Genomic DNA, 18491 nt, shown 5'->3' on the forward strand with positions numbered 1-18491 from the left:
TTTTAAACACTGTTTTCATTATTGTTAACATGAAATTTAAAATATGATTTATCAAACTTTTTTGTGATCGAATTCACCATACATAATCACCAAACATCTCCATACAAAACTCTTCGTTTCTCTTATATGGCAAAATAAAATACTTTTCGAATCCTTCAAAACATAACTTCTGAGCATCGAAAATATTATGATTTTTTTTTTGATAATAATTGTTATACACATGAAGATTGAATTATGTCATAAATTAATGGAATAAATTGTCATACAAGCTGGCAAACTTGGTTGCAAGTTGGCTGAAATAAAAAAATTTTGCATTTTCAATTCAATATTTCTAAAACTATACGTGTTATATTATTATTGAAAACGGCAATGGATTCAGCAATCCTTAGTTTAGTAAATAGTGGTATTTTAGTGCTTGAGACAAATACCAGTGTTATTTTTGCAAGGAATTGTTGAATGTTAGTAACTCCTAGACAATATCGTTGATTTCGAAGAATTCCTAAAACAAACATTAGAGAAGTTCCTTCATGAATCTTTTAATCATCATTAAAAGATTTTTTGAAAGTTCAGGAAGAATTGTTTCTACAAAGGCACACAAATAATTGTGTCTGAAAGCCGAAATCTCCAAGTACTTTCGAACATCCCTAAACGCTCAACAATCATTCATGCACCTGTCAATAGATCCCCCGCAGTAAAGAAACAGACCTTTGAAAAGGTACACAGTATGAGTACTTAATAAGCGCATCGAGGAGTTGCGCCGTTGCCTGCCGATTGCGATCAGTTGGTACAACCCTCCCATCGGAATGAGTCGCTCCGTTTTCGTGGTATGCTAATTTCGGTCTCGATTTGTATTGTTACAATTACGCAATCGGCCGTGTTTAAGTGTGTGAATCAGAAGAATCGGATCGACCTTGACTATGGTGCTGGACAGACGACTCGCCGTACGCTCTTGACTGGCAGGAGTATCCTTGAATATCGCCGGACACGTCGCTGTCTGGAGTCAATCAATCTTCTTCCATGCGTCAGGTTGTTGACAGTTGGAACTTTTTCGAATGATGGTTTTGATATCTTCTAGATAGGAGGGATTGCCGAAAGAATTTTTAAAATCAACCGGTAAGGATTTCGTTCAAAATTTGTGGTGGGTGGTTGCTCATCTAGAAGGGTATAAATAGCGAGCTGTTTGCTAGAAGACGATACAGTTTGTCAACCAAGCAGTAAACCAATCACAACCAACAGAAATGTTCGCCAAAATCGTAAGTCTTAAAAGAATGTAATACATCGAGTGACTCATCTTCATCTAACCATCCCGTTTTGCAACAGATCTTCTTCTGCGCCCTGGCCGTCGCATGCATTTCCGCCAAGCCGCTGGTGACCTACTCGGCACCTCTCGTGGCGAGTCCATCGCTGGCCTATGCTTCCCCGTATGCAGTCGCCTACAGCGCACCCCAAACTGCTGGATACACTGCTGCTGCCCCGCTGACCGCCGCTTACACCGCTGCATATCCGGCAGCCTATTCTGCGGCGTACACCGGCCTGCCTTATGCTGCCTACAGCTCGGTTGTCCTGTAAGCGTCCTCGTTCGGGGAGAATCAGCACAGGACTCACAGGAACATGATCTTTGCTTGAACACTTAGACGGATTGGACATACGCTTTGGAATCATTAGAAGTAATAAAGGCACTGTTTAACTTGAAATGGACTTTTTTAATTTCTTTATCAGCATCATTTCAAACTTTACATTCATTTCTTATATATAAGTGTTCTCTATCATCCTAATTTGGTAAAGCAAATTTAATATATTATCCACATTTTGTTAACAACATATTACATTTCATTTGCCGTAGCATAATTTTCACAGGTGAGTTGATTTCACCTGCTTATAAAAGAGAAAAAAACCCTTTCAATTAACTGCACTTAACTTAACCAAGATATTTAACGCATAAGTCGTGGCAATAGAAGATTGCAAAGATTTTTGTAGAAAATAAATAATAATTTTACTTGACATTTGTTACAATGTTTCAACATTGGATTTTCTATGTAACTAATTAAAACCTACTATACCAGGGATGAAGCTTCAGAATTATTTTCAAAATGTAATTTTGGATCCTCTGCAGAGCTTTCTTTCTGATATTACAACAGCTAGTCCATATTGGTGCAGCATACAACATGGCTGGCCTAAATTTTTTTTTAAGATCAAAAGCTAGTTTTTGAGACAAAGTTTTGATTTTCTGTTAATATGTGAATAAAGACATGTGTAACATTTGGCTTGATTTGATGATTGAAGATTTGATTTTTGAAAGTTTAAGTTTTATCTAGCATGAGCACTAGATACCTAACTTCATCTGATCAATTCTCATCATGACAACATGTCTACTTGAAAGTTTTAAATAAAGTTTATGTGGGAATATTATTAGTTGAGCCTTGGAGACATTAGGAGAAATCTTCCATTTTTGCTAGTAAGAAGAAAACATACCCACACTTTTTTGCAATCGACTACAGATGACACGCAGACTTCGTCCTTTGGCGGAGAGGCCTGAGTCATCAACACATAAATCACTAAGGTAACTCTGGTAAGTCAGATGTGAAAACATTGTACAATATTGGTCCCAAAATGCTGTGTGTGTCATGTGTGTGGCTTATCGGGGAGAAATACACATGATATGGACAAACCATCCATGATTGTGTAATGATTCCCCAATAATATAAGCCATCGATCGATAGAACCTGCTTGATCGCCAAACAGTATTAAGGCGCTTGAAACCTCCTTCCTTTTGGCTGTTTTGGTAGTGTCATTCTCAAAACACACCAAGCCGTTCCCATAGGGGACGTTAGCCACAAGGAAGGACGTTTCAAGTAATACTGTTTCATATGGTATGCGCTCTTCAACATCTAATCCAATTTCTCTCGCCGTTCCCTTGCGGTACCTATCCATCTAGTATTCATTGCTTTCTTCTCCATGCTCCCTCTTACTTCGAGCAAAATATACCGATATGCCGATAAACAAATTCAAAATATAATTATCACGGTCGATACCTTTGTACGTTTTTTTATATTTTTTCGATCCTGCCATGCTATTTTCATAACAGGATCGCGAGTGCGTTGAAATTTTCTTCTCCCTATGCTTTAAGTTCGGATAAGGAGTTGAAGATTCTAATTTTAATTCACATTTCAGTATTACAATGTCTCTTGCTTAAACCATGGAATTGATTGAAGTGTCAATATCAAGTTTTGTTTGTAAAGAAATTTGAACATCTAGATTTCTATCGATATATGGTTCAAATGTATTCCAATCGGCTCGTGAATAATTGAAAATGTAGTTGATAGGATTAAAAATCGCTTCATGGGATATTTGAAATGTAACAGGGATATGATTGAAAAGGAAGATTGAACACCCAAAGTTTCAATAACTTTGGTTTCAAATGTCGAAAGAAGTTAATGTTTTATAGGCCCATGAATGATGATTGCAACTCTACTAATGCTCCATCCAGTCGATCATTACGAGAAACAAAAAAAAATTGATCTCTTTAGAGTATGAATCCAGGTTTCAAATAAGTTTTAGTATTAACTGCTTCGTGTATATTATTAGCTGTTAGAAAATTAAACAATTCGTCCTCTTAACCATTCAGAGAACGTGCATTCTAATTATACACATTCAATATTTGGATCCATTAGAGAAACGTAATCTAATCAAAAATGAATTACAGTGGGATTCCGTTTTTGGATACAAATTCAAAATTTTCAGTTGCCAAAAGCGGAACTTATTTTATTTAATCTTAAAAATATAATTAAGATGTTGTTACATCTTACATCATCCTTACAAAACTTACCAATTTTATCACTTGTTTTTAATTATGAATCGTGGTTTACGGCTAACCAGCCGAGTGGAAGTTTAACAACTACCGAAAAGCTAAACATTACATATAATTTGCAATTGGATTAGATGGACAAAATGATGTGAAGATTTGCGAAAAAGTTACACGTCTTCTCAGTGAGAATCGAACTCACGACTCCCCGATCTCTAGTTGGGGCGCGTTAACCACTACGCCATGAGAGGACTCATGAACGCAGAAGTTAACCTGAATTCGATTTCAGCTCAATAATCACGGTAGCTTTTCGGTAGTTGTTAAACTTCCACTCGGCTGGTTAGCCGTAAACCACGATTCATAATTGAAAACAAGTATTTATCGAGCAACGGACTCATGTTCCGTAACCGGTCGTTTGAGAACGTCGCGACTAGAGTTTTCAAATTTCCCGGGATTTGATTTCCCGGGAAACGGGAAATAAAATTACCATTTCCCGGGAAATCCCGGGATCCCGGGAAATTCTGAAAAACGTGAAAATAAAGCAAATTTGATGGATTTGTATTTCGTGTAGGGTCGGTGTTCCCTTGGTAGACAGTCCCCTATTGTCGCACTAGTAGCTTTTTACGGCCGTTTTGCTAAATCGTTGCAAAATATTTTTAACATGAAGCTCAGGAATTATTTACCCAAGTACCACTGATACTCGATTTTGTTAAAAAAAAATGATCGAAATATAGTTTTGCTTTTAATTTAAGCTCCCTTGCATCTCTAGGAAACCTATTGTTCTTATAGTAGCAATACTAAGAAAAACTATTTTTCATAAAACAAAATAATAAATTAAATTAGAACTTTTTTATATCAATCAAAAGCTTTTGATCCACTTTTTAAATCAAAAATTTAAATGTTTTGTAAAAACACGGTTTTCATTTGTATATTGCTTTGTATTATAGGCTATAGTAGCACAAGCGACAATAAATACAAAAAAAATCATATTTTTTGTGTTTTTTTTACAAAACCGTGATAAAAAGCTTTCAGACGTAAAAACAATGCCACTGGCTTTATTTTTCGATTTTATTCGAATATTTGTTCTTAGTCATGCAGCTTCATCGACCCTATACGTATTTATACCAGTAAATTTGTTGGTTATTTCTCTTCTTTGTGAGTAATTTATTTGTGTTTCATAAAGAAATGTTAGCTTCATTTCAAACGCTAAGCTTCAGAACAACAAAGCTTATAGCATTAAGCAATAGTCCTCGTGGAGTTTATTCTTGATCCAACTAGAGTCTTTATATTAAAAATTGTGACTGTTATATCCATGAAAACTTTATAAGCCTACTGAATTCGTAGAAAAGATCCCTTGAAAATTCCTTCATTTTATACAGCAAAATTCGTCGAAAACGATATCTATTTTTTTCAACTTTTTCATTACAAAAAAAAAACAAAAAATCCGCATCGAAATTTAACTAGTGATGTAGTGACTTCATTGGTTAGAATTATATGATTAGTAAATGGTGCGATGGTTTTTGTTTGAAAATAGATAGTAATTTCTTTTTTTATAAAGCTACCCGGGAAATATGAAAATCCCGGGAAATACGGGAATCCCGGGAAACAGAAAATCATTTCCCGGAAAACGGGAATCCCGGGAAATCTCAATTCCCGGGAAATGTTCCCGGTAATGAAAACTCTAGTCGCGACCCATTGGAAGCCCACACAATAGATACCTCAGCCAGCGCAGTTGCTGGCTAGTGTAGTGTGCTATTCCTATACCTAAAAAACAATGCGCTCTCGGGCTAGGCATTGGATATAGGGTCGATGTACCAATAGCCGCATAGCTAAGAACAAATATTCGTATAAAATCGAAAAATAACGCTAGCGTCATTATTTTTACATCATCTGAAAGCTTTTTATCTTGGTTTTGTGGGAAAAATATGAAAACTGCAAAAATTCATATGTTTGCATTTATTATCGCTTGTGCCACTATAGGAATACATGTGCCTATAGTAGCACTATTTCTAATTTCTGTTCCTATAGTAGCACTAGCATCACGGCGTTGGCAAAATACTAGTCAAAACCGTATTTTTACAAAGCTTTCATATTTTTTCTTCAAAGTGTGGATCAAAAGCTTTCGTTTGATGTAAAAAAAGTACTTAATTAATTAATTATTTCATATAATAAAAAATAGTTTCTTTCAGTAGTGCTACTATAGGAACAATAGGTTAACTATAGGCGCAATGGAGCTCAAATTTTAAGCAAAACTAATTATTTCGATCATTTTTTGAACAAAATCAAGCTGTGTATCAATGGTACTTAGATAAATAGCTCCTGACCTTCATGTCAAAAAATATTTTGAAAAGATTCATAGCAAAACGGCCGTAAAAAGCCACTAGTGCGACTATAGGGGACTGTCCACTAAGGGAACACTGACCCTATATATAAAGCGTTGTGTTTGGATGGGCATCTAATTCTTCCGAAAGAGGTGCACTTTGCGAAAAAGAACCACGTGATTATTGAGCTGAAATCGAATTCAGGTTAACTTCTGCGTTCATGAGTCCTCTCATGGCGTAGTGGTTAACGCGCCCCAACTAGAGATCGGGAAGTCGTGAGTTCGATTCTCACTGAGAAGACGTGTAACTTTTTCGCAAATCTTCACATCAATTTGTCCATCTAATCCAATTGCAAATTATATGTAATGTTTAGCTTTTCGGTAGTTGTTCAATTTTATCAATTTTATGAACCTAAACAAATCGCTTACTTTAAAGTCCTAGTAGTTATTTGGAAATGGTTCTCCAAAATTATGTTTCTTTCACAGTAAGGCATCAAATGATTGACTGCAGTTAAAATGGCGCACAGAAGCAGCTGAAATTATTTGATCTACACTAAAATTCACCGAACAATGACTAATACTTCAATAGGATTTACCATAGTAATATGGATGTTATCGCATATCTTTATCACTTATCACTTTAAATTCAAATGCGTTTAACTGTATTTTCGAAGTTGCGCTTGTATGTTATAAATCAACCATATTTTTGAAATCAACGGAAATCCGCCAGATCTCGTTATGATACCTCAAGAGCCCGATAAGAATCTTTACGTCGTCATTAGGAATCCACAGGGACCCGCTAGTACACTGAAGTAGTTTGCCGCTAGGAATCTACAGAATCTTGCTTAGAACTTTCAGGATCCTGCTTAGGATTCAGATAGGAATTGATATCTGTCTTAGAGATCGCTAGGAATTTAGGGGACATTTTCTGATTCCGCTGCGATATTGCTGAAAATTCTCAAGTGTCCAATGAAAATTCTCCAAAGTATGGTAATCCCAAAATTCATCTGGAAATCTATTCAGAATCTTCAACACTTCACAGGAAATACTCAAAATACCACTAGAAATCCACAGTATTCCGCTAGAAATTCTAAGCAATTTACTCAGCATTCTTAGCAGTTAACTGAGAATCGCCAGCATCCGCAATAATTAACTATACACTCTCGGGAACCCGTAAGAATCCTCTAATGACCGATTGGAATACTTAGATTTAGCTCAGTATATTCACTAATTCGCTCTGAAAATTCTCAGAAGCCCACTATAAGATCTTGAAAAAAATCTCCACGCTTCACTTAGAAAGCTGCAATACCTAGATAGAAATCACCAATATCCCTTTAAGAACATTTTTATTATTTCATGCGGCTAACAGATCCGACTAAAATTGTATACTCCAGCATGAACACTCCTTGTATAGAATGTTGGATCGTTTCTTAAAAAAACACCGTTCCACCCAAGGGTGAAACCCGAATTATGGTTTCCCAAGGTATAATTCACGGAAAACCTTCCGATTTGTTGCAGTCTCTTATATATTGATAGAGGTATGTTCAAATTCAAATTCATACACTACAGCGACATCCATACAAACTTGGAGCTCGTTAAGCCCCGTCTTCTTGGAATTTTGACATTTTCACAGTAGCTTCTGGAGATCCATATGATTAAATTTGTGGGGTGTTACTTGAAACTTTTGTAGATTGATCAATATGGGACATCGTAATCAACATCCACGCTCATACAACAGACTAACGGTTAAAACACACTCAATCATACTCATCGCACGCATTAATGATCTTATTAAAAAGAAATGTAGGTGTATAAAAGAAACCAGTGGGTCATTAATTTCTCGGTTACACTCAAAGTTATGGATTATATGTTGATACTTCAAAAATAAAATATACTTCAATAACGTAATTCATTTTTTAAAAATCCATATAGAATTAAGAGACATGATTTTTTGCTTGATTTGTTTCTATTCTTGCGGAATGCTTCTCCATACTCATTGTATGTAATTCCATGCAATAACAAGAACAGTGAATTGGAAAGGCGAGACGAAATGTGTGATTAAAACTCTGTTTGAATCAAATTTTTTTGTAGCTGTTGTGTAAGAACGTGTGGATCGTACAAACGAGCTGCTCCAAATCTGAAGAAAAATGGTTATTGACTGCATCACTTACCGGCAGTCTCATATGGGCTGGTCACAAAGTGTGAGTGCCTGATGAAAAAATTTGAAACTCTAGTTGAGATACTTAATGGTTACATGAAACGTAACGAACATATGAACATCTCAAATTAAATAAGCGCGCATGGGAATCCTATCAGTTGGTGAGATTAGGCTGAATATCGAAAAAGATGGAGCTCTGGAATGCGGTAGAAATGGAACTGGCCTACTTTTCAAATGATTAAAAAAAAACACAGTGGCATCAACGAAAATTCACAAACGAAGCATGCCAAAAACGGAAGCATGCCAAAAACGGAATAAGCCATAGCGGTGCTGAGAATTATTCACACTTTAAAAGAACTTTTGAGTGTGCCGCCCGAACAAAAACGTGCTCGGGGAGTTGTGATGGCACTCTGTTTTGATGGAATTTTACTCTGTTGTGTTTTGTGCTGCATCTTCCTCGTTTATTTTTCGTTGCCTCTCTGCTTAGTATTTTTTCGCTCCGTCGCGAAAAGGCAAAGGCAGCACGCTGGTCCAGAGTATGTCACTGAACTCTGATGATGTTGAGAAGTATTATCAAGCCTGGCTATCGTTAAATGAAAAATTAGAATTTTTGGAGATTCTGCCTGGGGAATTCTGGCTACGGAAAACGTTGCCGTACATCTGCCTGGCGCGAGCCTCAACGATGCGTTTGCGAGAAGGGCAATTCCAAAAGTTAAACTTATTATTGCCTCCGCAGTTTGCGCATACATACTTCTTGGTATCTTTTTTCACAGGACAAATGTACTTAGCGTGAGAAGATCTTCCGCAAATCATGCATTTAACATCCATGCGGCAATGTTTGGTACCGTGACCCAACTTTTGGCATTGACCGCACAGAGTGGGATTATAGAAATTTTCTCCAGGTTTCTGGAAATGTTTTCATGTCACACAAACATCGCATCTGGGATCGGGTTCTTGTAAAATACCAGCGTGGAATTCCTAGAGACTCTCTGGCAGAATTTTGAGGATTCCATAAGTCAGGAATTCTCCTAGATTTTAAATATAATTCATTGTTGTATACAAGAATATTCTGATGGACTTAATTGATAATATTTGGAAATCCGTTAAATTTTTTTTTAATAATGCTGCAATCAATCACCTGTAGAGAAAGCATTAAAAATAAAAACTTATTTTTCGTTTTCCTGTTGTCCATCTGTCGATTCTCCCTGTTTCTCCTTCTTTAGCAACCTTTGTACTAAAACTTTTCATACTCCAAAAAGCACACTTTAGAGTATCTAAAGAAAAAGATAAATTCTGAGAGTTATATTTTTTTTCCGTTGTCTTTTCAAAATGCTTAGGAGTTATATCTGAATGGACTACGAATTTTTCAACAAATTTAAAAAGTATTATAAAAATGCCCTTCACGAGTTAAATTTAGCTCATTTTTTTTGGGAATTTCACCATAAGGCAACCTTGGCAATGATCGCGTTTTACTTCTACAGTTCTATCTTACACAACAATTAAAAATTGACCCTCAAAAAAATTTGTTTAGAATTTTTGCAAATAGATAATAGACTGGCCCAGCTCAGTATGGGAGAAAAATAAAGTTGTATGATTCCACGGGGCACCCCCCAGGATTATTTCTTGGGGTTAGAGGAAGCCTTTCTGAAAAATTCAGCTCATTTGGTCGTTCCATGAGCTGACGCATTTGAATTGAAGTTAATATGGGATTTTCAGCTCAAACATATGAGCACCAGCACATCATCTACTATTTGGTTCAGGAAAATTGATGATCGCGTTCAATTGGACCCAGAATGTCAAAAACACTATTTGATATAATAGCGAAGAATATTGTAGAAGATTGTACCATGATCAAAATTAATAAAGTTGGTGTTTTAACCATCTGAAGTATATCATGCAATACTGCTTGTATTTCTTCAACATAGCTTGGAGGTAGCCACTAAACGCATCATAGCCACCTATGACGCTGGGCGAGCTGAGGCACATGTCGCATGCATATAAGTGACTGTACGGGAGTGCTGATCTAAGCCTAACTTTCAACAACTGAAAGAGTAATGAAAATGAGATTAAATCCAGATACATTTTTTCATTCATTTAGTTCACATCTACACAGATAACACTGAATCAACAATTTCACGCCACAATACTCGGTTCGTGGCCGCATCTCTCCATCCTCGGTTCTGCCCCACGCTCGCCAAATCGATACGCACTTGATCCGCCCACCTAGCTCGCTGCGCTCCACGCCTTCTTGTACCAACCGGATCCGAAGCGAACACCATCTTTGCAGGGTTGCTGTCCGGCATTCTTGCAACATGCCCTGCCCATCGTATCCTTCCAGCTTTGGCCACCTTCTGGATACTGGGTTCGCCGTAGAGTTGGGCGAGCTCGTGGTTCATCCTTCGCCGCCACACACCGTTCTCCTGCACACCGCCGAAGATCGTCCTAAGCACCCGACGTTCGAAGACTCCAAGTGCTTGCAGGTCCTCCTCGAGCATCGTCCACGTTTCATGCCCGTAGAGGACTACCGACCTTATGAGCGTTTTGTACATGGTACATTTGGTGCGGGCGTGAATCTTTTTTGACCGCAGCTTCTTCTGGAGGCCATAGTAGGCCCGACTTCCACTGATGATGCGCCTCCGTATTTCACGGCTAACGTTATTGTCAGCCGTCAGCAAGGATCCAAGGTAGACGAACTCGTCGACCACCTCGAACGTATCCCCGTCTATCGTAACACTGCTACCTAGGCGAGCCCTGTCGCGCTCGGCCCCACCAGCTAGCATGTACTTTGTCTTGGCAGCATTCACCACCAGTCCAACTTTTGCTGCCTCGCGTTTCAGGCGGGTGTACAGGTCTGCCACCTTTTCAAATGTTCGGCCGACGATGTCCATATCATCCGCGAAGCAAACAAATTGACTGGATCTCGTAAAAATCGTACCCCGGCTGTTAAGCCCGGCTCTCCGCATAACACCTTCTAGCGCAATATTGAACAACAGGCACGAAAGTCCATCACCTTGTCGTAGTCCCCGGTGGGATCCAAACGAACTGGAGTGTTCGCCTGAAACCTTCACACAATTTTGCACACCTTCCATCGTCGCTCTTATCAGTCTCGTGCGCTTCCCGGGAAAGCTGTTCTCGTCCATGATTTTCCATAGCTCTACGCGGTCGATACTGTCGTATGCCGCCTTGAAATCGATGAAAAGGTGATGCGTTGGGACCTGGTATTCACGACATTTTTGGAGGATTTGCCGTACAGTAAAGATCTGGTCCGTTGTCGATCGGCCGTCAACGAAGCCGGCTTGATAACTTCCCACGAACTCGTTTACTACGGGTGACAAACGACGGAAGATGATCTGGGATAATACTTTGTAGGCCGCATTTAGAACGGTGATCGCACGAAAGTTCTCACAGTCTAACTTGTCGCCTTTCTTGTAGATGGGGCAGCTTACCCCTTCCTTCCACTCCTCCGGTAGCTGTTCTGTTTCCCAGATTGTGCCTATCAGCCGGTGCAGACAAATGGCCAGCCTTTCCGGACCCATCTTTATGAGTTCAGCTCCGATACCATCCTTACCAGCAGCTTTATTGTTCTTGAGCTGGTGAATGGCATCCTTAACCTCCCTCAAAGTGGGGGCTGGTTGGTTTCCATCTTCCGCAGTACTGACGAAGGCATTTCCTCCGTTGTCCCGTCCTTCATTGCCTGTGCTCTCAGCACCATTCAGGTGCTCGTCGAAGTGCTGCTTCCACCTTTCGATCACCTCACGCTCGTCCGTCAGAATGCTCCCATCCTTATCCCTGCACATCTCGGCTCGCGGCACGAAGCCATTGCGGGATGCGTTGAGCTTCTGATAGAACCTACGCGTTTCCTGAGACCGGCACAGCTGTTCCATCTCCTCGCACTCCGTCTCCTCCAGGCGGCGTTTTTTCTCCCGAAAGAGGCGGGTCTGCTGTTGCCGTTTCCGTTTATAGCGTTCCACGTTCTGCCGGGTCCCTTGCTGCAGCATGACCGCCCGCGCTGCATTCTTCCCCTTCAAAACCTCCTGGCACTCCTCGTCGAACCAATCGTTCCTTCGACTCCGTCCCACGTACCCGACGTTGCTCTCAGCTGCATCGTTGATGGCTGCTTTTACTGTTCTCCAGCAGTCCTCAAGAGGGGCTTCGTCCAGCTCACCCTCTTCCGGTAATGCAGCCTCGAGTTGCTGCGCGTATGCCGCTGCGACATCCGGTTGCTTGAGCCGCTCTAGGTCATACCGGGGCGGCCGTCGGTACCGTACGTTGTTAACGACGGAGAGTTTTGGGCGCAGTTTGACCATCACCAGATAGTGGTCAGAGTCGATGTTAGCGCCACGATAGGTCCTGACGTCGATAATGTCGGAGAAGTGCCGACCATCAATCAGAACGTGGTCGATTTGCGATTCTGTCTGCTGTGGAGATCTCCAGGTGTATCGGTACGGAAGGCTGTGCTGGAAGTAGGTGCTACGAATGGCCATATTCTTGGAGGCGGCAAAGTCAATTAGTCGTAGGCCGTTTTCGTTCGTCAGCCGGTGGGCGCTGAACTTTCCAATCGTCGGTCTAAATTCCTCCTCCTGGCCAACCTGAGCGTTTAGATCTCCTATGATGATTTTGACGTCGTGGCTTGGGCAGCTGTCGTACTCGCGTTCGAGCTGCGCGTAAAAAGCGTCTTTATCATCATCAATGCTTCCGGAGTGAGGGCTGTGCACGTTTATTATGCTGAAGTTGAAGAGCCGGCCTTTGATCCTCAACTTGCACATTCTCTCATTGATCGGCCACCACCCGATCACGCGCCTCTGCATATCACCCATCACTATAAAAGCTGTTCCCAGCTCATGTGTATTGCCGCAGCTCTGGTAGATGGTATGGTTACCTCTAAACGTTCGCACCATTGATCCCTTCCAACACACTTCCTGCAACGCTACGATGCCGAATCCACGGTCCTTCAGCACGTCGGCGAGTATGCGTGTGCTCCCGATGAAGTTGAGAGATTTACAGTTCCACGTACCGAGCTTCCAATCGCTAGTCCCTTTACGTCGCTGTGGTCTTCGCCGATTGTCCCGGTTCGTATTCTCTCGTTGATTATTCGTTGCTTCATTTTTTTACGGCTGGCTTGCAGGGCCTGACACCAAACCCCTAGATTTCCGGAGGACCATTCCCCCTAAATGTTCGGAGGACCATAGTGCGCAGTTTAGCTTAGAGTCCTTCTCTGGCACTCGGACGATGATCAGCCGCCCCTGACATGGGGAACAGACGCTGTTGTGAGCCGCTCCTAACATGGAGTACAGACGCTCAAGGTTTGCAGAAGCAAAAGCAAAAGCAAACCCCCCCATCCCTGTCAGCATACGACCAAAGTTCCCACCGGGGGTTGGTTACCCGATCTTCCCTAAGGTTACTCGTACCCCGGCCAGTACCGCGAGGAGGTAGGGATAGGAGTTGCTGGGCAAGAGGCTAAGGACCGCACAAAGGAGTCTATTTTATTCCTTCAGGTACGCGAGATACCAATGGTACGCCATGCCCAGCCATTTACCAACCAAATCCAGATACAATTTTCTGCAATTATGTTCATAAGGGTATCAAGTAGTGTATTTGTCATTCTGGGCTTATTTGAACGTGAACAATTAGTATACGGAACGAAACAGTGACATAGGATCAATTTTCAATATATTTGAGACGAATATCCCATACAAACTTCAAATCGAATGCGCCAGCTGGTGGAGCAACCAATTGAGTTGAAATTTTGAGAGAGCGTTTCTCTTATCCTAAGGCTCATATCTAGGGGGAGCCCCGTTGAGTCTTACAACTTTTTTTGTCTAAGGGCCAGTCTAATAGATAATCATGAATCTCGGAGTTTTTGCAAAAATAGTCTAAGATGTTCAATACAACTACCTTCAGTAGAAATTTCATATGTTTTAACCCCAATCATCGTCCATTGTAAAAGATCATGGATGAAGAATAAGAATTTGGTCTTGAATTCTACAAAAAAAAAAAAAAAAAAAACAGAGGAAGCAATAGTATAATAATCTAAAGAAATCCCTGAACAAAATTTCCCAGGAAATTTTTAATGTATTTTCGACCGTTTTTTTACGCAGATTCTTTTTACGACCACTTTTTTACGACTTAAATTCTGATTGATGACCGTTTTCATAAATGAAAATATCCAATTTCTTTTTACGACCACTTTTTTACGACTTATATTCAGATTGATGACCGTTTTCATAAATGAAAGTATTCAAAACAGAGAGTCATGATGTTCGGCAAAATTGTTCAGTGGATAAAGGGATAACATGCGATGGTCATTTAAATGCGAAATTCTGTCACCGGAAGGCGCTAGTGGGCATCGAAATTTTGTTTTTTCTGACATCTCAAGATCCTGACCACTTAGAAAGATGGCGTCTTCGGCAAAGTTGTTCATTAGCTCAAGGACTATCATTATGAAAGCCATGAGATTTAAAATTTAGCCACCAGGTGGCGTTAGATAGCATGAAACTTTTGTTTTTTGGATATCTCAGGATCCTGAGCACTTGGAGAGACGACGTTTTCGGCAAAGTTGCTCAGTAGCCTAGATCTAAATTTATTCTTCTACAGAGATGCCAGGTTTTGCCACTAACTGATTCTAGTGACAGCCCTGTCGTCGTAAAATTTTAGCTTCTTAGTCATCCCCTTTTGAGGAGGGCGTTGCTATAGTCCAGAGGGCGGTTGTACTCCCAGGCGTTAATGAGGGAGTCTCACAAGAAAATTGAATCAAATTAATATAATTAATAATATGCATTTGCACGTGTTTAGTTTGTGTTCAATGCTCATTCCAATTAAAATGTGAAACCGAGAAACAACTATAAATTTAAAAAAAATGTATAATGTCGAGCCCTCCAGATAGGGGGAGATCCCCCAGTACCGGACAGCACCCAATACCGGACAAAGTCGAAACATTGAGAAATCATGGTCCAATCAAGATGGTGTATTAGTAGTAAAGGAAGCTATTCTGGAGACTAATGTTTGCGTAGAATAACACATCCTTGAAATATGCATGCCTTTTTAGAAAAGTACAAAAGATTGAAAATTTCAAAAAAATTGACGTATTGCCTTGACTTTGAGCCCATTTAGTAATTATTTTAAATATGAAAAAATACTTTGGATCACGCAAGCATATTCGAACATAATCCTAATTTGATAGTATGAATGTATTTTGTACAATAATTGGACTAAATATGGGCACATTAGAATTTTGTTTAAGCACCTCCTGTCCCCCAGTTTCGGACAGCCTGATTTGTTATATGATATCTTTGTAATTATTGCACGAGTGTCTCAAAATACATTCATTTTTCATAGATTCCGTCGATCATGGTATCAAACATGCTATAAAATTAATAAAAATGAACATTCAGAACAACATCGTAAAATGTGCTATTTTTCATCATATAAGAAAGAAGTTTTTGATGGACATCTTGTAAACTAAGAAAAACTCAAATTGTTCTTGTAAATGTTGCAAATGCATTGAATTGGAAATTGTATACTATTCCTATAGTAAACACATTCAATGATGTTCAAATTTACAGAATTCGACACATTTTCAGATCGTGTCCGGTATTGGGTGCCACCTTTCAAGATCGATCAATTTGGCTCTAAAATACATCATCCAAATGCAATGTCAAAATTCATATTTATATTTTCAAATTAATTTTTGTACACTATAAAAATGATAATATTTATAATAAATGGGTAACACGAGCACATAAAACCAATATTTTTCGAATTATGAATTTAGTGGCTTAAGTGTCCGGTACTGGGGGATCTCCCCCTATATCGGAATATCTTTAAAACCAGGGACAAATGATTAAAATTCACACAGATTCTCAAAATGGAGAGTATTTGCTTCAAGTCAATTTTTATTTCATTTCAACATGATAAGTATCGTCATACTAAATAACTCATACTTTTGCTTAATATCAAGATGGCGTCATAATACAATATAACCACCAGATTTTTTCACAAAATATAATCCCATTTTACAGTTTGCTAGAGGAAAGAACTAGCGATTGATTAAGATTACTTATTACTTTGTTGTACGAAATATGTTGTTTTCATAAATTTAGAAAATCGTTCATTTCCTACGGCTAATACCATTGCTCACCTAGTTTTTGCAGCTGTTCTAATTTTTTCTAAGGAATGTTTCAAATATGACGTCCATCATTTTTCAAGATTTCTAGACCCCCCACCCCCTCACGCTTTTTCCAATACCTAATACATGCACTGTCACACTTTCGTAGATCACCCCTTTCCCTCAAATGATGGATGTCATTTTTAAGTGACCCCTTAGTAAGCTTTTTGATGGTGACCACAAAATTAAAAACGAATGGTGCATGAATGGTGAAATTATTTTTTCTGATGAAACACAAGATGACCAAATTTAAAATGACCAAAATTATTGCATATGAAAGCTACATACTTTCTCAGTTTGATTTGTGTTTTACGATACATGAAAAAAAAAAGTGAAGAAATACCTGAAATATTGAAAGCTAGCGTAAGAGAGATCCACTAATATGCCTGCTTCAAAATGCGGCTTATGTGGAATTGCCGAACAGATTTGCCTGCAGTTCTTATGGGAAAGGCTGGCGAAGAAAACGAGGATGCAGGCAATAGTCACAATTACATGAGATATTTGAAACATTGTAAAAATGTTTCTTAAAAGTTTTCAACAAGCCTGGGATATTAGACAGGATTGAGCAGCGCATAAATTTAACAAACATTTAGTTTGTCTGCGTATGTCTGAGAAAATAACAAATGAATCGCGGCATCGGCTTAGACTACTTAAAATGCGTTAATTCCCTTATATTACTTTATATAAAAAATATAATCGAAAAATTAGGTTCACGAACAAATGCAAAAAGGTATCTTAAAGCAGGACATCTAGAAAGTTTGAACCTTATTTTTGGATTAAACAAGAGGTTCGAACTTCAGCCAAATATATTGCTCTGGAAGTGATACCAAAGTGCAAATAAATTAACATTACCCTGGATTTCAAAATATCACGCTATTGTTTATTATAATAAATTGGCGTTGGATCTATTAAAGGATTTTAGAAATGTTAATTATTCACTACAGCAGGTTTTCAAACTCATTTCAGCAAATACCGTTTTTGATAAGTACTTGATAATGAATTTTCGTCACTATCGCATGAAAAATATTGACCCAAAATGAACAAAAATACGAAATGATGTTTTTTTCTGCTACAAAATTCCACGTATCTCATCAAACTTTAAGAGTTACTAGAGATGATTCGATCGATATTGTCTCATGCTGTCGCAATTTCAACATATTTTTTTCTTTTCACACCAAAGGCATATCAGAATTTCAGAATTCAGTGGTGACAAGGGGTCGTACAGCTCGGAAATTTCAATTGATTTTCTACAGGGCGTTAATTTGCTCCTGATTACTCCATAGTGTTTATACAGCTTGACAATATCGATTGGTGTCATACAGAGCGTAAAGTTGTGCCTGATCTATGGTCAAATTTCTGCAGGGCGTTGATGAAGCTTTGAATTTTAAATTATTGTTCTACAAGGAATTTAGATGAGCTATCTGAGACAGTGCGTTGATACAGCTCGGGTTAATTTCGATTGATATCATAGAGGGTGTAAAGATGCAGCTGAACTAAAATTTACTCCAAAGCATTCATACAACTTGACAATTTTGATTAATATCATACAGGGCGTTGATATGCATATATCTACGTGGAATTAGGTATACTTCAGAGTGTTGATAAAGTTTGAAATTTTTAATTTATGCCCTACAGGACGATGAGATGCAGCCGATCTACGTATAATAAAGTCAAATTACTTCAGAACGTTGATACTGCTTGGAATTTTCAGCTTATATCCTACAAGTCTGACCTAAATGAGTCATGGTCAAACCCCATGACGTTAATGAAGCTAAACAATTTTGATTGATGCCATAAAGGGCGTTAATATGCAGCTGATCTATATAGGATAAGGTCACATTACTCCAGGGCCTTGATACAGCTTGAAATTTTCAAATGATACAGGGTGTTTAGATGCAAATGGTCTACATAAGACAATGTCAGATTACTGTAATGCGTTTTAGAAGCTTGTATTTTACAATTGATATCCTCCAGGGCGTTAAGATGCACCTAATCTTCTTGAAATAAGATCAAATTACTCCAGAACTTCGATACAGCTTGGAATTTT

The 18491-nt window shown here is 38.9% G+C and overlaps 1 protein-coding gene and 1 non-coding gene across 2 annotated transcripts; both read left to right on the forward strand.

The window, feature by feature from the left end:
- The first annotated feature begins 815 nt into the window (after positions 1–815).
- On the forward strand, positions 816–1694 carry LOC110675720 (cuticle protein 16.5-like). The gene is made up of 2 exons (XM_021841430.1): positions 816–1253; positions 1321–1694. The coding sequence occupies exons 1-2, from the start codon at positions 1239–1241 to the stop codon at positions 1567–1569; spliced, it is 264 nt and encodes an 87-aa protein (XP_021697122.1). The 5' UTR covers positions 816–1238; the 3' UTR covers positions 1570–1694.
- A 4655-nt stretch (positions 1695–6349) lies between these two features.
- On the forward strand, positions 6350–6423 carry Trnas-aga. Its single transcript has one exon. It is a non-coding gene; the product is annotated as a tRNA-Ser (tRNA).
- Positions 6424–18491: the final 12068 nt, after the last annotated feature.

This window comes from Aedes aegypti, chromosome 2, assembly GCF_002204515.2.
Source record: "Aedes aegypti strain LVP_AGWG chromosome 2, AaegL5.0 Primary Assembly, whole genome shotgun sequence".
NCBI classification, from domain to species: domain Eukaryota; kingdom Metazoa; phylum Arthropoda; class Insecta; order Diptera; family Culicidae; genus Aedes; species Aedes aegypti.